This window comes from Ruditapes philippinarum, unplaced genomic scaffold (genome assembly GCF_026571515.1).
Source record: "Ruditapes philippinarum isolate M1 unplaced genomic scaffold, ASM2657151v2 ctg1801_1_1_1_1, whole genome shotgun sequence".
NCBI lineage: Eukaryota > Metazoa > Mollusca > Bivalvia > Venerida > Veneridae > Ruditapes > Ruditapes philippinarum.
This window is the reverse complement of record NW_026858130.1, coordinates 75,787-101,762: the sequence shown is the minus strand read 5'-3', so window position 1 is coordinate 101,762 and position 25,976 is coordinate 75,787. Positions and strand designations below refer to the sequence as shown.

General features: G+C 33.0%; 1 protein-coding gene across 2 annotated transcripts in view; it reads right to left on the bottom strand.

The window, feature by feature from the left end:
* The window catches only part of LOC132752204 (FMRFamide-activated amiloride-sensitive sodium channel-like), a 38,912-nt gene extending 13,198 nt beyond the window's left edge, over positions 1-25,714 (bottom strand). Inside the window, exons 1-7 of one of the 2 annotated variants that reach the window (XM_060742512.1) lie at positions 25,461-25,714; positions 12,218-12,354; positions 11,631-11,781; positions 4,201-4,973; positions 3,579-3,659; positions 3,170-3,261; positions 2,803-2,966 (exon numbers count right to left, since the gene is read on the bottom strand). In XM_060742512.1, the coding sequence (XP_060598495.1) occupies positions 2,803-2,966; positions 3,170-3,261; positions 3,579-3,659; positions 4,201-4,973; positions 11,631-11,781; positions 12,218-12,354; positions 25,461-25,574 (1,512 nt within the window). In that variant the 5' untranslated portion in view covers positions 25,575-25,714. Of the gene's footprint in view, positions 1-2,802; positions 2,967-3,169; positions 3,262-3,578; positions 3,660-4,200; positions 4,974-9,672; positions 10,066-11,630; positions 11,782-12,217; positions 12,355-25,460 lie in introns of those variants that run through there. The other variant, XM_060742513.1, reaches the window with a different exon arrangement.
* Between the last annotated feature and the right edge of the window lie 262 nt (positions 25,715-25,976).

Genomic DNA, 25,976 nt, shown 5'->3' with positions numbered 1-25,976 from the left:
TGATCAGTATATTATATTGACACGACGTGTCGCGCGCAACATTTTGCTCGCTACCTTGAAGGTCAAGGTCACAGCATGACCTTGCAGCCAAATTGTGTCTGGCCCATAACTTCGTTATTTGAAGTCGGATTTTAAAAATATTTCACAGAAATGATCATCATATTGAGATGACGTGTCGCGCGCAACATTTGGATCGCTACCTTGAAGGTCAAGGTCACAGCATGACCTTGCAGCAAATTCTTGTCCGGCCCATAATTTCGTTATTTGAAGTCAGATTTTAAAACTATTTCACAGAAATGATCATCATATTGAGAAGACGTGTCGCGCGCAACATTTGGGTCGCTACCTTGGAGGTCAAGGTCACAGCATCATCTTCCTGCAAAATCATGTCCGGCCCATAACTTCGTTATTTGAAGGCAAATTTTAAAACTATTTAACAGAAATGATCACCATATTGTGACAATGTGTCAGGCGCAACTTTTGGGTCGCTAACCTTGTAGGTCAAGGTCACAGCATGACCTTGCAGCAAAATTGTGTCCGGCCCGTAACTTTGTTTTTTGAAGTCGGATTTTTAAAGTATTACACAGAAATGATCACCATATTGAGACGACGTGTCGCGCGCAACATTTGGGTCGCTATCTTGAAGGTCAAGGTCATAGCATGACCTTGCAGCAAAATTGTGTCCGGTCCATAAATTCGTTATTTGAAGTCGGATTTTAAAAATATTTCACAGAAATGATCACTATATTGAGACGACGTGTCGCGCGCAACATTTGGGTCGCTTCCTTGAAGGTCAAGGTCACAGCATGACCTTGCAGCACAATTGTGTCTGGCCCATAATTTTGTTATTTGAAGTCGGATTTTAAAAAATATTTCACAGAAATGATCATCATATTGAGATGACGTGTCGCGCGCAACATTTGTGTCACTACTTGAAGGTCAAGGTCACAGCATGACCTTGCAGCAAATTCGTGTCCGGCCCATAACTTCGTTATTTGAAGTCAGATTTTAAAACTATTTCACAGAAATGATCACCATATTGAGGTGACGTGTCGTGCGCAACATTTGGGTTACTACCTTGAAGGTTAAGGTCACAGCATGACCTTGCAGCAAAATCGTGTCCGGCACATAACTTCATTATTTGAAGTCGGATTTTACAACTATTTCACAGAAATGATCACCATAATGAGACAATGTGTCGCGCGCAACATTTGGGTCGCCACCTTGAAAGTCAAGGTTACGACATGACCTTGCAGCAAAATCGTGTCTGGCCCATAACTTCATTACTTGAAGTCGGATTTAACAACTATTTCACAGAGATGAACACCATATTAAATCCACGTGTCGCATGCAACATTTGGGTTGCTACCTTGAAGGTCAAGGTCACACTATCACCTTGCAGCAAAATCATGTCCGGCCCATAACTTTGTTATTTGAAGTTGGATTTTACAACTATTTCACAAAAATGATCACCATATTGAGACAATGTGTCGTGCACAACATTTGGGTTATTTTTACACTTTGAACTTTGTCTGTGACATAACTCTGACACTACAAGAGGTATACCTTCCTGTGTCCAAAACCTATTCGGGGAGCATCACCCGGTTCAACCGGCTCTTGTTTTTTTTTTGTTGTGAAGAGAATTTGTTGATTTGAAGGGAGTTTAATTTGTTGATTTGTTAAGATGGTTGAATATAATTGCGGTGATCTTAATTGATCAGGGTTTATTGGTTGTAATTAGTTGTTTTGGTTGTTGAGTTATATCTGTTGTGAAGATATAATTGGTTGATATTGGTTGAATGTTTGTCTCGTCAAGATATTATATTAGTTGATGCTTTGTTTTGAAGATATATGTAAATATTGGGTGCTTTAGTTAAAGTTGTTTTCTGATGCTGATTTGATTGTGTGAAGTTAATATTGTTGGATGAATGTTTGTGGTTTATACTGTATCTTAGAGTTGTAAAAATATTCATATTTTGTGTTCTTCACTTTGTGGTGATTTTCTTGTTTTGTTTGGTTATAAGTTGTATAGAGCTTGGGCTCGCCAGGTGTCTAGTTTTGTTTCGTATAAAAGACGTATACATGAAAAGATATTTCGTATAAGTGGTTGATAAATGACATGTGTTTGTTTTTGGTGTAAATAATGATCAAAGTTCTTTGTTTTGGGTGTAAATAATAATCAGAGTTTGTTGTTTAAATGTATATATGAATTTGAGATAGAAAAAGATAAAATACCTAAAAAATAGTGTTTACATGCTAATTTTCCAACTGAGAATATTTCAATTTTATGTCAGGCGGTGTTACCCAGCCCCTATATCTTGGAAATTGGTTCTAGTATTTATTACTAATTTTTTCCGTAGATTAAATAACATCAAGGCAAACATTTCTCCTGACAGTTTACTAACTATGTTACTCGTGTCGGTCTTTGCTTTGCACAAAAAAGGAGTTATTTTTGCACGATTCTTGCGTTATTTTCACTCTCCTGCGTTACTGGACGTACAAGGTGATTACTATAAACATAATATAATTTAGTCTTATCGATTAATGAAGTATAGTCGAAACTGAAATTTAAATAACTATTTAGAGTTAATATTTAATTGATATTCTTCTTAAGATAAAAAGAAATGAGATGACCTCTTGGATCATATTTATTCATAAACGATACCACTAAAGCGGTTCAACTGGACGTTCAAAAGGTGTTAGTTTGTAGAAATTGAAATTAGAACATGGAACTTCGCATTAATGAACATATGAAATCTCTATTCACCGGCTCAAAAGGTCTAAAAATATCAAGCATTTTACCATCCGTAAACCTATATTAGTTTCCGATCCAGGACTCAAAGTAATTCCTTCATGTGAAGGCAAAGGGTATGTTCCGTGCTCGTGAAAAACTATCCGAATTCCATATCCAGTCGAAAGATTATCAATATATTCGTCAATTTCAACATTCAGCGTCAACTTCATTGCTGAAATTTCATTCAAAATTTAAAAAAATTTACAAGTCTTAGAAAAATATATAGACAATCATATAAAATTGTATTTTAAATCATTGTTTTTATACTTATATCTATGTTATTTCTTTCTTTACCTTATTTGAAAAAAGTAGTGAAGAAACGATTGCAGTAAAACACAAAGAAATACAAATTGGATTTATTTGAGTAACACCTACCATTAGATGGCCCACTTCTTACAGCCACAAATTCACGATGTGCCAGTGTATAGCAGTTTCCATATTCAGCTGACGTAAAATTCTTCAATTTTCTTTTTAAAAAAAATGTGACATAAAAAAAAATTCTTCTATAGCAATGAATTTTTATAATTGAAGTAGGAAAATAGAATATTGATACTGAAATTTATTGTTGCTGTGATGATGACAGAAAACAACAATTTAATGACTAGCATATCACATGTGACACATCCTAGTATTTCATCGGCCGATACAATTTATCATATTTCGTTTTAATTTATATTTTCAATTCAGAGAACCACTTTATAATAAAAAGATAATTTTTAGCTCAAAGTACAAAGGTTTTTGTTGACTTTTATATGATCAAACAATTTTCATAAACGCTACTTACCGATCTTTTTGAACCCTTCCTGCAAAAGTAACATTCTGGACCATATCTTCAAATTGGTGACCCATTTTTCTTCTCAGATGCCTTATAATGAAAATGACGTTTTTTTGTAAACTCTCTACGATATAACACTCCATGCGGAAAACACTAATATGACAATTCTATAAAATGGTGTATATATCTGACCATTGTTAACGCATATGATTGGTGTAATGGTTATAATTTTCAAAACGGGTGATTTAGAATTATATGAAATTAATCAATTTATACTGGTTGCTGGTGCGTATATCTGGCTCGTAGATCAACATTTACAGACATATTTTACTTCATGACAAAGGTACATAGATTATTTACTGGCACTTTCTATACAGATAAGATACAAACATACTAGAAGATGCATATTAAATGACAGCTATGACTTTTTAACTTTTGATTTACCCTAACAAGTCATGCTTTACTGAAATGGAAGAGCCGACTGAAGTATTACTTCATTAAATTAGCATAATTTTATTTTATTTTTTTAACAAAAATAAAATATGTTTTAAGAAGTTGCTAGCTTTTTTTATTGCTCTGCATTTTAGAAGTACTTTTCATGCAAATAGTATAACACAATAATACTACTTACATAGGTTTGATTTTTATAGCTTCTTTAAAATTTTCAACACGTGCATCCCATTCATCTTTGGTTAGCCTTAGTTGCTTTAAGTACAATTCCTCTTCAAACCAATCGTCCCAGTAGAAATCCTCGTACAGATCATAATAATCATAATCATAATAATAATCATAATCATCATCATAATCATAATCATAATCGATTGTACTACTAGTTAATTCATCGGATTGTCCATTATTTGTCACTGAATCAGAGTTTGCTTTAGTAACCGCATCTTTTGTCACTGAATCAGAATTTGCTTTAGTAACCGCATCTTTCGTCACTGAATCGGAACTTGCTTTAGTAACCGCATCTTTTATCACTGAATCAGAGCTTGCTTTAGTAACCGCATCTTTTGTCACTGAATCAGAACTTGCTTTTGTAACTGAATAAGAAGCAGCTTCTGTTGCCTTTGTAGTTATGTCTGCATCTCTTCTATTTCGCAGACCTTCCCCATTTTGTCTTACAGTTTGTGTATTCTTGAGTTGTTCATGGTTGTTTAATTTTAAACGTTTCTCTGTGTTTAAGTAAGAAAAAGTGAACTTTTGAAAAGAAACTTTTGGTTTATTTTCACGACGAACATCAGTGATGTTATTGTGTTTTCCTTCCGCATGTTTGTTTTCCTTGATTATTTTATCGTTTAGGCTTCTTGTCAGGGCTTTGAACATCGCTTTTCCTTCAGTCTCCAGCAGATGTTTATTTTCTGATTTAGTTCTTTCGATATCCCGCTTTCTTCTTGCGTAAACCTTAATTAAATTTGAAAAACAACAAATAACACCACTTAAAGCATTGTTTTATTATTTAAAAGAATTATATAATATAATGAATTAAGCACATGAAAGGTAAAAATTATGTTAGCCAAACTGCTAAGAGTGAGTTATTAAGCTTCATTATAAATGTTCAGTTAAATTGTTTGGAGATGAAATTTGATCATACAAAGTTTAATAGTAAATAGAAACGGATAATAACTGAAAGAAATAGAAAAGAACACAAAGAATGTACATGTGTATAAAACAAATTTGGAATTAACTAACTAATCAATTAACTAACCGTCCGACCAACTTACTAAATGTGCATTCTGCAGAAACGTAATATTCTATTATCAAATGATTTTTTTTTTGGTGATCAAAGATGAATATTAAACCAAAGTGTGTGACACAAGAGTAAATTAAATTTGGAAAGGATGTTATAATGATTGACACACGAATATAAATAGAAAGGGAAAAGGAGAGTAATGTAACGAAATATATAACTGAGTCGCGCCATGACAAAACCAACATAATGCGTTTGCGACCAGCTTGGATCCAGACAAGCCTGCGTATCAGCACAGTCTGATAAGGTTCCATGCTGTTCGCTATCAGTGTCTCTTTTTATGCCCCCGGGCATATAGTAATTGACCCGTCCGTCCGTCTGTCCGTCCGTCTGTCTGTTTGTCCGTACAATGTTAACCTTGAACGGCAAGTTGTATTTTTCTTAAGTTCTACCTGTACCAATGGCTTTATAATTTACACACTTACTAATCCATACAAAGTATATGATCTGGGCAAGTGACATAACTATGGCTTCCATTTGCACCAAGTTATGGCCCTTTTCAGCACTAAGAAAATGAATAATGGCCATGTAAACACGCCAGCTAAAAATAGCCTGCCTTCGCGGAGTGATATACTTGCTGTGAGCAAACCTGCCAATGTAAACAATGACAATAGTAGTATATTTTCGGATAAGTCTACACGTAAAAGTCATGAGTCAAGATCGTCGCAACGAAACTATACAAGCCGTCGTGAATCTAAATCACCGCCACGCCGACATTCGGCCAACAGTGACCGCAGTCGAAATAGTGTAACACGTGGTCGTGCACAAGATAGACACTTGTCAAATATCAATACGACCATTACTCGCCCATGGGACTTTAACCAAAGCCAACCTGCTTCGAGTTCTGGTAGAAATAGTAACATTTAGGACGTTAGGGGGAATTCCGTATTCGATGAACTAAAACTAGGATGTTTAAATGTGAACGGGCTCAGAAAACGTATAGACTATCCAGACTTTGTAGAACATATTCATTTATATGATATATTTTGTATTGTTGAAACCCATATTGATAGTTGTGATGTAGTAAATATTGATGGATATTCTTTTTTGTCAAAGAATAGAATGCAACCTTATAAGCGTAAATCAGGCGGCATAGGTATTTACATAAAAGAACTTTTTTCCAAATTTATTAAAGTAATACCAAATAATAATGAATACATATTATGGGTTAGTATTGACAAACAGTTATTATCTACTACCGAGAATATTATTTTAGGTGTAATTTATCTTCCACCGGAAAATTCTCGTTTTGTAAACGACATTGATGTAAACAATCTCGAAAACGAAATTATATCCTTTTGTAGCAGAAATAAATACGTAATGTTGACGGGCGATGTCAATGGCAGGGTTGCGCAAATGTCTGACTTTTTACCTTCAGACCCGTTTTTAAATGACATTTTTGATATCGACTCGGAATCAAGGAACCATTTTGATAAGTATACACTTTTAGAAAATTTGGCTATCCCTCTGTCCAGGACATCGAAAGATAAAAGAACTAACGCGAACGGTTTAATGCTTATAGATCTTTGTCGCAACAACAATCTTTTTATAGCCAATGGCAGACTTGGTCGGGACAAAAACGTTGGCGAGTTCACATTTAGAGAAAAATCCGTCATTGATTATCTCATCGCTAGTGCTGACTGTTTTGAATTTATTGAAAACTTTAAAATTTATGATCCTCTCTTCTCCGACGGACATAGTGCGCTTTCTTGGTCGCTAAAGTGCATAAGCACCTTCAAAATTCCACTTAAAACTAGTGCGTCTAACAACTCAAAACCGTTTTGGAGAGATAGCTGTAAGGAAACGTTTGTCGAAAATATTAATCAACAACATGTGAATGACATCATTAACTCGTTAGAGATGACAAATATATCGGTCGAAAATGTTACCTCAGAAATACAATCTTTGTTTGAAAATGCTGCATCGTGCTTAATCCCGAATTTTAATGAACGCGAAACAATCGGCCATGGTTCGGTCCTAAATGTAACAGCGCCAGAAAAAATTATCACAACGCAAAAGCGTGCTATCGCGATAACCGCTCGAGCGATAACAAATTAAGGTTAAAAAATGCAAGCAAAGAATATAAACTGACAATGAACTTTTTTATTGAAAAATATAAAAAAGGAAAAGCTCACAAACTTAGAAATATGCATTCTAATAATCCTAAGCAATACTGGCAGTTCCTCAAAAAGTTAAAACCCAATCCTACGTCAAGCGATTCTCCTAATATAGAAGAATTTTATAATCACTTCATGCGTATTAATTCGAAACCTAATCAAAACAACGACGAAAACAATGTTTTAAACGTAGAAAATTTTATTGATAATTCAAATGTGTTTCTAAATAAGGCGATAACTAATACAACATGTAATGAAATTATCAGGTGTATCGATAAATTGAATAACGGGAAATCATCAAGCCCTACCGACAATATTTTAAATGAATATATTAAAAGTACAAAATATCTTCTTTTACCTGTATATAACCGCCTATTTAACGTAATTCTCGACACAGGTATAATTCCTAAGTCTTGGCTGGAGGGTACAATTATCCCGATATTTAAAAATAAAGGTAATCCTAACGAATGTGGAAATTACAGACCTATTACAATTCTATCATGCCTGGGAAAACTATTTACAGCAATATTAAACTATAGATTAACAAGCTTTTTAGAAGAATTTAATTTACTTAATGAAAATCAAGCCGGCTTTCGAAGCGGTTATTCTTGCTCTGATCATATCTTCACTTTACATGCACTTATTGAGATTCTTAAAAAAACGTAAACAAAAATTTTTTTGTGCTTTTATAGATTTTTCACAGTGTTTTGACAAAATTTGGAGACATGGTTTATGGCACAAATTACTTCAAACCTAAGTAAATGGTAAATTTTTCCAAGTGATCTTCAATATGTACCAAAATATTAAGTCTTGTGTTTTGCATAATGGAGAACAGTCTCCGTTCTTTTTATCTGAGATTGGGGTTCGTCAAGGGGAAAATTTAAGCCCTGTTCTTTTTTCACTTTACCTTAATGATTTACAGACATACCTCGAAACAAATGGTGCCACCGGAGTATTGCTAAATGACCCTATTACTGATGAAACCTGGCTTAAACTGTTGCTTTTGCTATATGCAGACGATACGGTCATCGTCTCGAATAACCAAGTTGATTTTCAAAGGAATCTAAACTACTTTCATGATTATTGTAATACATGGAAATTAGAGGTAAATAAAAATAAAACTAAAATTATTGTCTTTGGTGCTAGAAATATTTCAAATTATCACTTCACTTTTGGTAATGAACCAATAGAAATAACGGATAATTACCATTACTTGGGAGTAACATTCGCCAGCAATGGATCTTTTTTGAAAGCCAGAAAGCATGTAGCCCAACAGGCTAGTAAAGCCATGCACCTCCTATTTACTAAATCTCAGAATGCAGACTTACCTGTTGACCTGACAATTAAACTTTATCAACATACTGTTCTCCCTATTTTAACTTATGGATCCGAAATTTTCGGCTATGAAAATTTGAACATACTTGAAAAAATAAACAATGATTTTCTAAGAAGAATAACTAATGCGCGTAAGAGCACTCCACTTTACATGCTTTACGGTGAAACAGGCACACTTCCCGTATCAATAATTGTTAAAACTAATATGATCTCGTTTTGGACTAGATTGTTACTGGGAAAAGAGCACAAAATTTCTCTATTACTTTACAATTACATGTCAAGTTTAAACGAATATAATTTTAAATGGATCTCAATAATTAAAAAAATTCTAAATTTGGTGGAAAGACCAGATATATGGCTATCCAAACAAATCGCTGATAATAAAAGTACCCATAACGTAATTAAACTGTCGTAAATAGACCAATTCAAACTAACCTGGCACGACCAAATGCAGCTTTCAAACAAAGGTTTTCTCTATTTTGTTATACAATAGCTTTAAACACTATGTGGAATATGAAAAATACTTTAACGTTCTGACTAGAACAGACTATTTTACTTTTTTTAAATTCCGAACAAGTAACCATCGACTTCCAGTCGAAACAGGCCGTTACGATGGAACACGGTATGAAGATCGCACGTGCCCTCTATGTAATTCAAATTCTGTCGGTAACGAACAACATTATCTGTTGTACTGCGAGCATTTTAGCGACAAAAGAAATACCTATCTAGGAAATTACTATTTGAGATATAATGATCACTCTTTTATTAACTTTATGCAGACAACAGATGAGGAAAAATTATCGAATCTATGCAAATTTATAAGAGCTATATTTAGTAAATTCCAAATATAAAAAAAAGCCATGCCGCCTTATTTGCAAATAAGTTAAGTACTATTTCTTACCTTAACATGGTAACATCCGTCTGTACACATTTTTTGACCTATAACACACTTTTTCATGTCATCTTTAGCTGTAACTTTGCTGTCTATGTTTAGAATTGAAAACACACTTTCTCCTTTTATTCGTGCTTTTTTTTAATAATTGACCGAACTACATAAATCATTAATACTCCACGAAAGAAATAGATTTGGTAAATCATATGATTTATACCTTTTTATTTTATTTTATTGTGTCTTTTTAAATACCAAAATAAGCAGTTTATTTCCTACCAACATTTCACAATACCAACAACTATGTCTATAATACAAGATATGATTCGATTTTTTTTTTCAATATTATAAACATGTACATGAATTTATGTCAATTTCATTTTGACAGGTGATCTGCTCCAATGTCTAAATTTAGAATGACATGTGAAATTGACGTTTTACACTGTTTATTTACTATTTCAGTACATATGTACTTATTGTAAAGTAAGCATGCGGGTATGAAGTTCTATTATGTAGTGAATTCCCCCATGATATATGATACTGTATGCATAAATAATTGTTTTTCTATTTTATTCTTTTCCTTTTTTTTTCTATTGCTGATCTCTACCGGAACCATATATTGCTTAATTTGTGTTATTTGCATACATCCTCATGTTGTATTTGTAATACCTTGATCGAAAATAAAGTTTTCTGTCTGTCTGTCTGTCTGTCTGGTTAACCTAAACCGGCAAGTTGGAAATATCTTATGTTCTATCTGAACTAATGGCTTAATAATTTTCACACTTACTTATCAATACAATGTACATGATATTGCCAAGTTATATAAATGTGCCATCCATTTTCCCAGTAATTTCCCTTTTTATCACTTTGAAAATTGGGCCTTGTATGGTTAACCTATTCCGCCAAGTTGGATTTATCAAACATTTTCACCTAATTACTTAATTTATTTAATGATATCTTTCATATTTGGTATGTGGATACCTTTAACGGTTCTCTAATTTTTTGTGGCGTTAGGCGTCTCTAGGTCAAGGTCACTTGTGTTAAAAAATAAATCTAAACATTTCTGCTCATACAGCCTTTATTTTGAAGTTAACGTCTTTCATGTTTATAATAGTCATACCAAGGAAGGTCTTCCTTTTCCTTTAGTAAGGGGTCATTTGGGTCAAGGTCACCAATGTCAATGATAGATTTTTTACACTTTTACAGGTGTATTAACTTTATTCTATCGACAGATGTCTTGTATATTTTGTAGGAACATAGAATTGAGGTATTCTCATTTGGATGGAGGTAGGGGTCAGTTGGGTCAAGGTCACCAGTGCTTAAAATAGATTTTTACTCTTTTGCTCATACAGCCTTTATTTATTGACATATTTGTATTATTATTGGTAGGAAGATAAATTACATGGTATTCTTCCTTTGGATGGAGTTAGGGGTCAGTAGGGTCGAGGTCAACAGTGCTAAAAATAGATTTTTACACTTTTGCTCATACAGCCCTATATATTGACAGATTTAATCATATTTGGTAGGAAAATAAGTTGCATGATATTCTTCCTTTGGATGGAGCTAGAGGTCAGTTGGGTCAAGGTCATCCGTGCTAAAAATAGATTTTTTACACTTTTGCGCATACAGCCTTTATTTATTGACAGATTTATTTCATTTTTGGTAGGAAAATAACTTGCATGATATTCTGTCTTTTGATATAGGTAGGAGTCAGTTGGTCAAGGTCAAGGGTGCCAATTACAGATGTCTACACATGATTGGTTTCCTTCCATACAAATTAGCTTATTCACTCGCTAAAGTTAATTTATTGACAACAGTGAGCGCGGGGCATTCGTGTTTAACAAACACAGATTCTTGTTGTTATACGATTTGTAAGCGAACAGCATGGATCCTGAACACGCGCAGCCATTGGTCGAAAACGCATTCTGTTGATTTTGTCATGGCGCGGCTCAATTATTTTGCTACAGTACCTGATCCTCTGACAGGAGATCCCGCAAGTCTTCTGATCTGTGAAGCTGGGATTTTCGTACCGGGTTCAAGTTACACAAAGTAATGGCAGGGAAAACAATAGGACTTAAGTCTAGCGTCACAGATGTTTGTGATGGATACGAATAATATGTTCTTTATATTAAAAGAAATCAAACAAAAAATTAAAATCTGAAAAATAATGATTTTATAAAGACAAATACATAGTACACTTTCATTTAAAATACATTACGCTTTTATTTTTGCTTCCACATAATGACTAAGTAATATCGAAATTAAATTCAACTCGTGTACATTATTTAAAAATTGTTGGCTTTTTTGATATATGATATTGCTGACTGTCTTTCATTGATTTAATTTGCGAAAGATTTTACATTATACAACAAATCAATTAAATTTCTCTAAAAGAAGAATATAGAATATACATGAATTGTTTGAGGAAACCTGTGAATTACAAAAAAGTAGTTTACATTATTTTCAGCATAGCAAAATTGTTTTCTATGTATTTAAAATAGATATTCGGATTCAGATTGAATGAATATATGGTAAAACGGTAAAAATTAAAACTTACTTAAATAGCAGGTACAGTTGAAAATTGACTACAGCAAATGCTGCTAGAACCAATATAGACCACAATACTTTCACAACAATCTGTTCAGATGACACAATCTTTGTTATACCATGCAAAGAACTTGATTCAGCCAATTTCTAAAACAAACAAATATAGGGCTAAAAATGTGATTTGATTTTAAATCCGATGGTAAAACAAGAACTGAGAAGGAAACTCTTGGCAAGTATTTATATCTTACTGACATTCAACCACCCATCTTACGAAAAGCTCATTCACTACTATACCTAAGTGGTTATAATTCCTTCTGTTCTAATTATAACTTGTCCTCAAGTCATACTCGTAAATATGATTAGTGATGATAGAATTACAAATTGTCCATTCGGCATGATAATTTAACCCAATAATTTAACCCAAAATTTCAGTTTTCATAAAAGATATATTTCAATTTAATTCATGTAAAAAATTAAATTTGAAAAAATGCATCATTTTGGCATGATTTTGCTACATTTGTATATGATTACCATAAATGTCATTATATATTTCACTACTGCACAGGGCAAAAAATATGAAATAAAAACAAGAAATAAAAAAAAAAAAAAAAAAAAAAAATAAAAAAAAAAACAACAACAAAAACATACATTTATCATTTATTTGGAATTAACTTCGATATCAACATTAATATTTTTTAGTATCATGTACAAGAAAATTCCAAAAACTTTAATATTATTGTGTTAAGTCCCTAATTAATATACGTTTCTTTTTAATGACTTTCTTCGATTTGGCGGCCGACGTCTATTATTTTTCTATTTCATTTTCAAAGATATTTTCTTAACAAAACAGTGGATAAGTAAAACAAAATAAAAGCAGTGAAAATGAAGGAAAAATGCACCTTCTTTTCAATAATTATCTTTTTAAATTATTATTATTATTATTATTTACCAAACTTATACAGCGCTCTTTTCATATACATGTTAAAAGGCGCTTTACAGTGAAATAAGCTGATTACTTAATTACAATTTACAATATTATTATAAATAGTTAGACATTTTTAAACCATAAATGTACAACATATTTAAATGAGAACAAAATTAAAAAATATAGTATTTAACTAGTCGTTTGAAGTAAAAACATTAAACATCACAATCACGATAAAATAAAACAATTATCTAACGAAATTTCGAAATACACAAAAATATTTAAAAACTTACAATCGGCATCTCAATTGCAGTTATAGTTACAACAATTTACACAGATTATATACTGTTCTTAAAAATAATAATCGAATAATATATATCAATATGAATTCATTTGAGTCATTCAGGTCCTGCACTATGATCGTTTTAGATGACGGGGACCTGAGATTAATGTTCCATTTGATGTAGGTCTACACTAATGCAGAATTTCTGATCATTTGCTCACCCCGTTTTTCAAGAATAATTACTCTTATTTTAAAAAATGACCCAAAAATGAGAAGTTTAGCGTTGAAACATCTTTCACTCAAATCATGCAAAGAATAGCACGAAATACCCTTTTCTGATTATTTCTGAGTATATTTTTAATTATATGTTGCATACCTTTCTGTTTTAAATGCCCCGATTGAGCTTAGTAAGAATTAAAAAAAATATGTTTTGAGGTGCAATAATTATGATTTTAAAAACAAATTATTGAGTATACAGTGTAACACTTTTCGGTCTTAACCTGTTTACAAATTAATTGTTACATGTCCCTATATTTATTTATTTATTTCATTTGAGTCAAGCATGTACACATAATATTTTATCATACAAATAGTAAAGTATAAACTACGAACGAGGTCGTTCTTTAAAAAAAGACTATTTTCGTAAATGCAATATATGTTAAGGTATACATATCATATTTTAAATGATAAAAAAAACAATGTCTGTTAATCATAGCCTATTAATTCCTTTCATTTCATTAAAATTTGTTTTAAAAGGATATTGTTAAGTAAAATATACCCTACTTATTAATTAGAGTTTAATACTTAGTTATTACTCGCCATTATATTATATATTATATTACACAGACGGTCGGTCACCAATCGGTCATTTAATTTTAAATTTACTCGCTGTTATGATCGGTTGTCATGCGTGATTTATTTCTGGTTTTCTGTGTAAACGGCCATCGGTAACAGAAAGCAAACTCAAACAGGAATTGGTTGATGATTAAATGCTGAAATACTTTTGGCTTTTATCGTTTGTAAATCGGAGCTAAATCGGGCGTAACGCTGATTAATCGGTGTTTGATAACTAGTCATCAGTGGTTAAACACTTTCCGTGAGATATGGCCGGTGATTCATATTTGGTTATCTTTGTCCGATCGGCGATATCGGTGATTAAGAGCTTGCATATCTCGTGATATAGGTTGCTGTCGGTTATTTTTAAAAGATTTTCACCGATCGAGAATTTTAAACATGTTTAAAAATCCAAATCGGTAATTTTTCACCGGTGAAACTTATATTTCCCCAATAGCAGTTGATAGGTGGAAAACCGGTGACCAATAGGTGATATCGGTGTTAAAAACGTTGTCATCGGTTCACTCCATAATTTGGCTAAAAAAACTACCGATCAATCACCGATGGCTCTGTGTAACTAGGGTGTTAGTCAGAAGATGTCCATTATGGACCGAGGGTATAACTGGTAGCATCTATGACGGGTCTGCATAACAAAACAGTGTTTCGACGTCGTCACTAATCTTGTTTGTCTAAGAAACGGTGTTGTCATCGTAAACAACTAGGCCATCTGTCATTCAGTTTACTTACTACCAGAAAACTCGATATTCTTATAAACATGATAAGACGAGACAGTGTTATATAGTTGTTGTGGATGTTCTTTATTTGCAAGAATAATGTTAAGTGTTAGTTCTTCCTGTGAAATGGAGTACTTTAACGGATCTGATGTTGCCAAGTCACAAATAAACTAAGCTTTTGAAGCCCTCGGCCTGCAGCCCACATGTCATACTTGATGTCTTTAAAGCTTGTTTCTCAAAATTTGACTTAGTTTCTGAGATATTTGCTCTTATTTCTAATTGACCTTCCAATGATGGACTTATTTATAAATAGCTGAAAATAACTTTTTTTGTAAAAGCTAGAAATATTTTCTGCCTACAGTGCAATAATCGTTGTGAATTAATGCATCTGAATTTTAGCCAAAATGCGCGGAAAGTGCTGTATGTGTTCAAAGTTCAGGTTAGTAGGACAAACATGAGAATGGCATCGCAAAGGGCGGATACATATAAATTATCATTTGTATGTGCACCTTATTATAGATATAGTTATTGATGAGACCGATGTTGAAGTTACTTCTTATAAAGTCAAATTAAAACAAATGCACAAATTCCCTTTTTCGTTACTTTAATAATGGTTGCAATCAAATGAATTATTTCCATTTTTTTGTTTGTTTATTCCTTGAACATTAATTATAAACATGACACTTAAGAGAGTCTCAACATTCGAATTTTAAAGAAGTTGTAACCATATAACATAGTATTAAAGTAGTTTGAACAGCACATCTTCATAAGAAATATATTCTGTCCAAATATAAACTACCCTAATCTACTTACCATCTTTATTTCCCAATATTTTTTTTAATTACAGTTGTTAATGGTGGCTGATTTACGCCATGTCGTTTTTTTCGCTTTGTTGCCTCGAAAATGCGAAAAAGCAAAAACACGAAGAGACAACAAAGTTGGACTTTGTCGTCTCTTCGTATTTTCGCTGTTTCGCATTTTCGAGGCAACAAAGCGAAAATACGACAAAAGGATGGCGAAAATACGACACATAAAATCTGTCGTATATTCGCATTCCATCTGTCGTATTTTCGCTTTTTCGCATTGTTACATTTTCGCATTGTTGCATTTTCACTTTTTCGCAAAGTTACATTTTCATATTGTTACATTTTCGCTTTTTCTCATTGTTACACTTTCGCGTTCGTTCTCTTATTGATTTTCGGGGAAAATGGGGAAGACGGGAAATGAAAAAATCAAAGATCTTTGGTTTGGAAAGTGACTTAAAAGCCTGTAACTCTCAAATGGTAAATTTAATGCCAAACTAATGCGAATAAACAAATTATTTTAATATTATTATATTATATTTTAAATGCAAATAGAAGCCACTGAAGAAGGCTGAATGATTCGGAAACTATGACGACCTCAAAATGTTTTTTCAATATGTGGTTTTCTTCTTTCTTTTTTATTATTAAATTAAACTATCAAACTTTTATCAAATAAACTTAATCCAACATGCCTCTCTACGTTGTCAAATAAAGTCTGTTTTTAATAAACTCTAAGTACTAGAATTAACAGATATTATAAAAAGAGTGTTTTTCCTGCTGACAATACAACCTCAATCACAGACAATATCTATTGAAAGAATGTGTGCGGGCAGTGCCTTTTATTCATCACACCCCGTCAGCAAAAATAAACTGGATAACACTAAAGATGGTAGGAACAGATGACTGTATTTATTTATAACAATTGTTGCATTTATTGATATTAGACAGGTTTGATTTTGGGAAAATGTTCATCCTAACGGCATTTTTAGTACAAGCAGGTAGTTGGGCTTACTTACCTATTTCGAGTACGCTGAATTCATTTTTTGCTCTACCACGGCTTTATTTTTAGTCCTTGATCTTTTAAAAATCAGTCCAAAATGACAGCCATTGTTTATTTATTGTTACTTTAATTCTCTTGTAGGCAAAATAAAACACATCTTTTTAAAAATTAATTGAAAGCTCTGCTTATTTCAGTCGGCTGAAGTGTAAACGAGAAGAATAAATGAGGAAAAATAGATAGATGTAATGCGGCAACCATCTTAGTTTTAAAAATGGCTGGCAATTTTCCTTTAAATATACTGTTTAATATTTAACGTAAACGCGGAATAAGGTTTTTTACTTGGCTTGTTTTCTTTTAAAATAATAAATAAATGATGACTTTTTCCGACAATGTCGGAAATTTTTTAAATTTTAATTTCTTTTATTATAATAAATAAATGATGACTTTATCCGACAACATAATATATAACTTAAAATCTATGTCACGAAAAGATATTGTATTATGGACAAGACCTAAAACAAATTATATCAAGACACATTTTCTTATTATGGCACAAACATATGAAACACTATACCTTTAAATATTCGTAAAGTTAATAACCTTAAATGTTTTAAAGAAAAATACAAAACATGTCTTGATGTTCATATGAATGAATGAATAAATGAATGAATGAATGAATGAATGAAAGAATGAATGAATGAATAGATGAATGAATGAATGAACGAACGAATGATGCAGTATACGTTTCATGTTTAACCTTTTCCTTCACATAGACGTGTTTGACGGATTTTTGCCTCCCCCTTTTTTTGAGGCCTCAAACAGTGAAAAAATGCCCTATTTAGGCCCCAAACACTGTTTTTCATTTGAAAATTGTTGTTTAAAAAAGTAACCACTTTTTCCCCGCCGCCACCATCAAAATGGTTTGTTTGAGGGGTTTGAAGGCATCGCCAAGAAAATTTTGGCCATGTGACAGGCTAAAAATAGCCTCAGATCGATCTTAGGGTAACTTTTAACCCGTTTAAAACCCCTTAATTTTAAATTTTCAATTCATTGAGAGTTGCTTTTCACTTTGAAACCCAGTTTTGAGGGGGAAAAAAAACAATGCAAAATAGTATTTTTCGAAAATTTTAAAGACGTGCCCCCGTTGCCATTGTGAAAAAAATTTAGGGATAAAGCTTTGTTTGTTACGGGACGTTTATGGTCCAGTCAAATTTTGTCCCAATTTTCCATAAATTTTTTGAAGCTTTTTTTCCTTTATTTTCCCATAGCATTTTTAAAATTGTAAATCGGAGGTTTTTCCCAATGAAAAAACGGCCTTTTCACAAAAATGCCCCATGAGGTTTAAATTTTCAAACAAATTTGATTTGTCTGTTGAAAGTATATCTTGTTTTTTTCAAAAATTTTAACATATTTTTAACTTTTCTTTTTTCCTAATATGCATGTTTTTGCTGTTTTTTGTTTTTGTTGTTTTTCTTTTTTTCAGAAGGCCACATTGGAAATAAGATATATATGATTGCTATTGTATGTGTCTTCATGTGTATGCTTCTTTAAATAAAGATATTATTATTATTATTATTATTATTATTATTTTTATTATTATTATTATATAAGTGCAGTAATGCTAATTAAGACTTATCAGGGCAAACTTAGAGAAACATCCATTGAAACTACATACTTAATGGTGCAAAAAAGTCACAGTCTATACCAAAATAAATGAGAATCATATTTGCGTTTGTAATTTTGATGTTATTTTCATACTTCTAAGCATAAAAAGTGTTATTTTATACTATTGCGATGTTTTCTTTAATTAGTTTTTATCCCCTGAGGCTTGAAGGAAGCCTGCTCAAATGTCTGTCAATCCGTCCGAGCGTCCTAATGTGCCAGTAAGGTATATTTGACGGTTTCCAAGTTGGCGTTGAGATTAATTCCGTATACGCCCAACCTTAAGAATGAATCATTGGTTATTGGGGGGCAAAAATCTGCTTTTTAAGTTTGAAAAAAATAATGAACATCACAAACATCCGCACACGTCAACTCAGTAAGAACATGTCTGTCTGTTTGTTTTAAGTCCCGTCCATCACTGTCATTCTTGGATGGATTTTTAAATAAATTGCACGAATGTTGTGGCACATCGGGACAATGTCACAAGCTAGTCCAAGATTTAAAGCTCAACGCTTCAAGTTAGACTTGAATGGCCCAGTTTAGGGTTCTGTCATTCATAGTTAAATTTTAAAATAATTTAGCATAAATTCGCGGCTAAAAACATGTGTATTTATAGGTAACGCAGGAATGTGCAAATATCTTAAAAGTAACGCCGAATCTGTGCAATATTATTGTCAATACGAATAATACAGTAAGCAAACGAACCAAAATATTTATTGATATTCTAAATCGAATTTAGAGAAATTCATTAACGCATGCGGCTGCTACGACATTATACTTTTGTTTGTTTGTTTGTTTCATTTTACGCCTTTTCCAACAGTATTTCAGTCATATAGGCTGAATAGGATAGTTTCCTAACCATCGTTCCTGGAGAGTTACACCAGAACTAGACTACCTTCCTCCCTGGTAACCTACCAAAGACATTATACTTTAACCAGCATTTCAATTTTTTAAGGAATATGTTTACTTCTTTAGATCATTCGTGAAATAGACAACCTGATTACCATTTTGAAGATGACTTTTGTGTTTCGTCGAATAAATATGTACATTTAACGCATTTAAAGCATTGTGTTTGTTTTCATATGCTGTATGCCTAAGACATTTGACAAACTACAGGTGACCTACAACAATGGAAGGAAGCTGGTAAAATAAGATTTAGCTACTTTTAATGAGATAACCGCCGTTGTTTCAGTGCTTCATTCACTAATTCGACGTTACATCGTAAACATGGTCTCAATTACGTTTTATCTGCTAAATTAAGTGTAATATGACACGAGTAGATTTGAAAACGTTTCAGGTACACCGAATATAAAAATCCATAAAGTAATATGTACGTTATTGTATTTAAAGATATCAACGAAACTAAAGATCGCCATCAATACGCTAGTTTTGATAAATAAACATTTTCATGGATTTATTTTTGATGAGGTTTACAGTAAAATGTCTCAGCAACCGTATGCGCCAACTAATTTTTTCCAATTTGATGTACAATAAAAAATCTTGGTGTTCGTTTTAGCCACTATATTGCACAATTCTGCGTTACTTTTGCACAATTCATGCGGTATTTGCACATCCTTGCGTTACTGGATATACACGGTGTTCCTTGAACGACAATAATTTTGTGATAATGTGTAATACATGTAATATGGAAAAGGTAATGACACGAATACCCGCGGTAGACCTATAATATTTTACTCTGTATTATTCATTTACCGTAATTTATGCAGGCGTCACACTGTCCCGAATTTGACACCAGATGAGCATACGAATATAGAATACCGGGTATTAAATTTTGCGCGAGGATAGCCCCGAACCTGGTCGACAGTCTGTCAACAGCCGAAAGCGAGTACGAATCCTTCAGAAGGTCATGCGATCGCATCCGAGCCACACACGATTTCTACCGAAGGTCACGCAATAGCATCTGATCCAAACACGAAATCACCTCAAAGTTGCAATTTTGTACCAAGAAGCTTACCCACAGAACACGCAAAAGTCACAGGATAGGTACACGACGTCGTATTTTGAGTACGATGCCTTCGTATGTAGTTACGAAGGCGTCAACTGACCTTCAAATACAATACAATCGACGGCCAATCGCGGCTAATTTCAGTTGCAGATAGTTTTGGGAGCTAAACTACGGTTTAACTTTATTTAAGATCTTCATATTAAAATTTAAAAAAAACAATTCTATTCACACGAAAATCTATGATAAAAGAGATGACCTTGATTATGGTATAGTAAATTATCCACATTTAGATGGAGACGTACTGCATGCTACATATGACGGGGTATATGTATCTCTGTGAATAAGATTCGCTAGAGCTTGTAGCAACGTGAAGGATTTTAACGAGCGAAATATTTTCATTACTAGCAAGCTACTCAAACATGGCTACCGCTATTATAAATTTCGTAAATATTTTACAAAATTTGATTTAATCTCAAAATTCAATAGTAATTTAGAGATGATTTTTATGGAGATGTAATTTACAAACTTCGTAAGATCTTGGGTCATTGTAATTTTTCTGTTGTCTTTACTAAAATTATTTAACGTTTTACTAAAAGAGGTTTTGACCCTACTTTTTAGATATACCGCATGCTTAGTTATCAACACATTTACAGTTGGACCTTTACTCTTTTTATTACGTCTGATGGACCAAGTGGGAAACCCAATGATGGACAGTTCTTAAAGCCCTTTTGGACTGAATAGCCTTAATGTTTGTCTTCTGTCTTCCTTCGTCGGGCCCTTGTAGGTGATTTTTTGTTACTCTGTCTTCCTTTAAGATATTTAGTACTTTGTTTATGGTCATATGGTTATTCCTTTATATGTTTCTACATGATCATTTCAGTGTTTGAGCTTTTGAAACCATACCCATTTTTTTAATAATTTCACTTGGCGTGGATTCATTTTATTTACACCGTCTCGTTTATAGGAACATGGTTGCGGATGTTTCAAAATTCCAAATTTTACATGTTCATGTTCATCTAAAGCCGGTACTATGGGGCGTGGACGGTACTTTGCACTTGACAGTACCGTCCATGAACAGGCTCAATCCAACCGAGTCCGCAACATTTTCAGTTTTGCCGTGTTGGGCTTGATGATCTTGTTTATCATATTTTCTTTAGGGATTCTTATTTCTCTCTATTTTGCCGCTGGTTCTTGTTGCTGGGTCGTGTGGGGCTGCGTTCCCTGAACGCCGCGTTCCTTATTGATATGGTTTATCATATTTGATTGAAGTTTTTACAACCCAACGTGGGCCTCTAGGAGTTGCTCATCATGTTTTCTTAGGTGCATCAAAAGTAGCAATGCTGCTGCCTCCCTTTTCTCTGTTGACTCATCATTAAAGCATGTAATTTTGCAGGAAATAAATTGAAAATAATTGTTAAGTAATTGCAATTTAATGAAAGCTTTTGATGTCTCTGTAGAGATGTGCAAGACTGACAGTTGAGGAAGATGGTCTAACCGTTTATATGTCCACCATGATAAACATACAACGCTTGAGCCACTCAAATTTGCTTTCTTCGTACTCATCGTTGTCCCACCGGGATGACATCGTGCCAAAATACGATGGCGACACAACGGCATTTCGGGGGCTTTACGTAGTCGTGTTCCCTTCTTAAGATAATCGGGAATCTTCGTGTTTCCTTCGTATTTTCTTCTTGAGGCTAAAGATTGCACCGATGGTCACACGAAGTTTAGACGACGACTACACTATTCGACAAGATGGCTTCACGACGGCCTTACCAAGAGCAAACTTGGCATACGAATTCAACACGAAAATTAACCTTCGCTATGTCTTCGGGCAATTTTTTGGCATCCCAAACATTTTGCGACCACTCACAAAGTTGCTGCCGGAGCTTGAAAAATTTAGCCGGGGATCATATGATTGCAAAAGATGCCCTCGCAAATGTCCCATAATTACGATCAGATCCGAATTTGAACATTTTCTAATTCATTTGTCCATCTGATGCCAAATACGGGACAGTGTGACGCCTGCATAAGACATTACAAGTCCGTAGGCTGTTTATGGTTCAACAATAAAAACCGCTGTTTACGAGTAATTTTTTCCAAAGTGAAAGATAATAAAGCTTAAAATGACATTTGCATTTATTTAAGTTTACTAGTATTTCAATTAAGATAGATGATCTGATTTTAAACCACGCAGGTGCATAGAGCTAGGCATGTTTAGAGTTATTCACTGAAATAAATACGACATTTTATAAAAATAATACATAAAAAAGGTAACCAAAAACCGAAATTATGTTTTACTTTTGTCTCAGGTTGACATAAAATATGTATAAACACATTTGCGGATGGTTTTAAATTCCAAATTTTATAATTTCCATAATAAATGTTGAATTCTTCTTACGCCTGAGCTATGAACCTGCAACTTTTTCATTTTGCCGTTTTGGGCATGTTTTCTTTCTATTTTGAACGGTGTTGTTCAGTGTTGTTGCAATGCCATGCGAACACAGACATAGTCTCTGGTCTGTGAAGATGAAAGGCAATTTAAAAAATGCATTCTGAACTTGATTTTTGACATGATAAAGTGTCCATAAAGGTTTACACACATGCTATTCTATCAACATCAAATACTAAAGCATCTAATGGTAAATTAGATTGTTCAGATTTTGTTAGACATTTGGCATCTCAGATACCTGACATAGATTAATTGCCCATAATGAATGACCTAAAATAAGTTGAGGGCATGATGAAATTCAGTATACCTAAACTTCTACCTGACATAATTTATGCTTATATCATCATTATCTTATTTTTGATAAAGAAACCTTTTGTTACACAAATTTTGATGGTTTTATGTCATAAATATGATGCTCAAATTAAGATTTATCAATATTGTAAGTTCCAAAAAGCATTATTTATGAAGATATTACCGAATTTAACATTTCATGTTAATAAAGGGAGGTAATTAAAAATTTATTTTCTATAAAGTCTAAGCCAACTTTCAATAAGAAATGAATACATATATTTTAATGATTACATATAATGTGCACAAATATTGCAGTACAAATTTTACATATAATTCGATGTTTGAAATTGTTTTATAAGCATATTTATATACATATATAAGTATATAGTTCAGTCGGTTAGAGCGCGAGACTTGTAATCTCGACATTGTGGAACTTCGATTCCCGGGCTGACTAACTAAAATTACTAATCAGTCTTTCAGATGAGACTTAAAATCGAGATCCCATGTATGAGTGCTTTAACACTTGGCACGTTAAAGGACGGAGAAGCTTCTGGAACTGGGGCATCTTTCTGTATTTGTATCTTGCACTATCCTCCAAAAATCTAAAATGAGTTTTACTCTTCTGTAGGACTCGCCCATATGGGCAACCGGTGGCGAGTATAAATAAACTCAAATACACAGATATTGTAACAACCTTAATTACAACATACAGGATCTTTAAAAGCACTTCACTTATATTTGTTTAGAAAAGGGTATCCATCTTGAAATCAAAGATGGTCACAATTGGAGTCAATAATTAAATCATGTTTAATTATCAGCCAATCATTCATAGGAGACTCTGACACTTTACTGCGTGTGGTTTAACGGAAATATTTTCGCTAAGAACCAGAAATAAGAAATTATGAAGTAATTAGTGAAGCTCAATGGCGGCCATTTTTATTTGTAGTAGAGCAAAAAATGGATTCAGCGTACCTGAATTATGTAAAAAGAGTCGACTACTTGCTTGTACTAAAAAATTCTGTTAGACTCTTAAATCTTTTCTAAGTCTTAAGTCTTTTCTAAAAATCAAATCCGTCTAATTCAAAACATTCTGAAAGCCTTATCGTTATATTATATGATTATTTAACATGTGTAAGGAGCGGGGTAATACTTTTAAATTATACATCTACGTGAATACAACATATCTTATATAGGACTATCAAATAATATATCATTGTGATCAGACATTTACAAAACTTTATAATAATAATAATAATAATAATAATAATAATAATAATAATAATAATAATATTGATAATCATAAATTGATGTCTCCATGCGCATGTACAACCGGAACGCGAAATGCGAAAATGTAACAATGCGAAAATGTAACAATGCGAAAAAGCGAAAATGCAACAATGCGAAAATGTAACAATGCGAAAAAGCGAAAATGCAACAATGCGAAAATGTAACTATGCAAAAAAACGAAAATGCGAAGAGACTACAAGTTATACTTTTCGCATTTTTGCATTTTGAGGCGAAGAAGCGAAAATACAACATGCCGTATATCAGCCACAATAGATGTTTGCTAAAATTCTGATCAAAACGTGGTGGGTGAAAAAAATTATCAATTTTCCTGGTCATTGAGATAAAGGAAAATTGGTTCAGTATCAGTTGCTTTAACAAATAATTGATTTCTTTAATGGTATAAGTATATCGAGGGTTGTCCGCAAACTGCAGTAACTTATGTAAAATAAAGTAGGCTTAACAACAGGTTTGGAAGTCAACGCTCGATATGAACTTCGATTCTACAGTGTTACAACCAATGTTCAAATGTGTTGATTTTTAGGCAAGGTTAAAATGTAGTGGTGCCAAACGACATGTTAACTTAGCTATTGCAGATCTATGAATATTTGTGTATGGGGTATAAACATGTTACAATATATTGGACTTCGGTAATTTGTAGGTTCGTAACTCTAAGCAACACCAGGGATTACAACCACCTCCGTGCTTAAGCTGAGAGATGCATAGACTCCAATTATTCGCACCCATTTAGTCGCCTCTTACGATCACACAGTGTTAAACGGTGCCTGCAAGTCTTTTGCCCACATTTTTAAAGGCAACTTCTCATCAACAAGGTGCAATAAGTTTAGGTACATTTCATTTAAAACATTGAAGTCGTTAATGACTATACCTTTAATACTAAGTTATTCATTTCATATTTAGCTTTGAAATAATAAAAACCTATGAGGCATTTTTCATGTACTGAATTTACATTTATTATCTTTTTTTAAAGGATACATTAATTCATGAACGTTGCCTACCTTAAGAGTTGTTTTGAGAGTTTCTTTCTTTGGTTTTGGTGCTGGGTTCTCGGGTTGGTTAACTTCCTCTAGGTTTAGTACTGGGTCCCCGGGTTGGTTAACCATTTTTAGCATTTAAGCCTATATTTTTATTCGTTTGGACTACTCTATCCTGCTTGATTTAAAAAAAAAATATTATTTTCTGTTTAACTTTGTATTCCAATCTGACTGTGCAGTGTATGAAGCTGCCACTCACAAACAAGAATGCTTCACTGTTTAAATAAAACCAGGTAGGACAAAATTTACATAATGTTGATGATTATATTGCAATTTCGTGCATGATACCCTATATTTAGGTATTAATAATGGCCATAACTCTATTAAGCGGACATTGCAAACATAAAGTTTCATGACTGTGCATTGTTTGATATCTGATACAATTATTTTTGTTATTGCAGATAGATAGATACAGTGTACTTTTATTTCCTCCATATTTGGAGAGCAAAACATATTTACAATGAAATACATTGTCACATT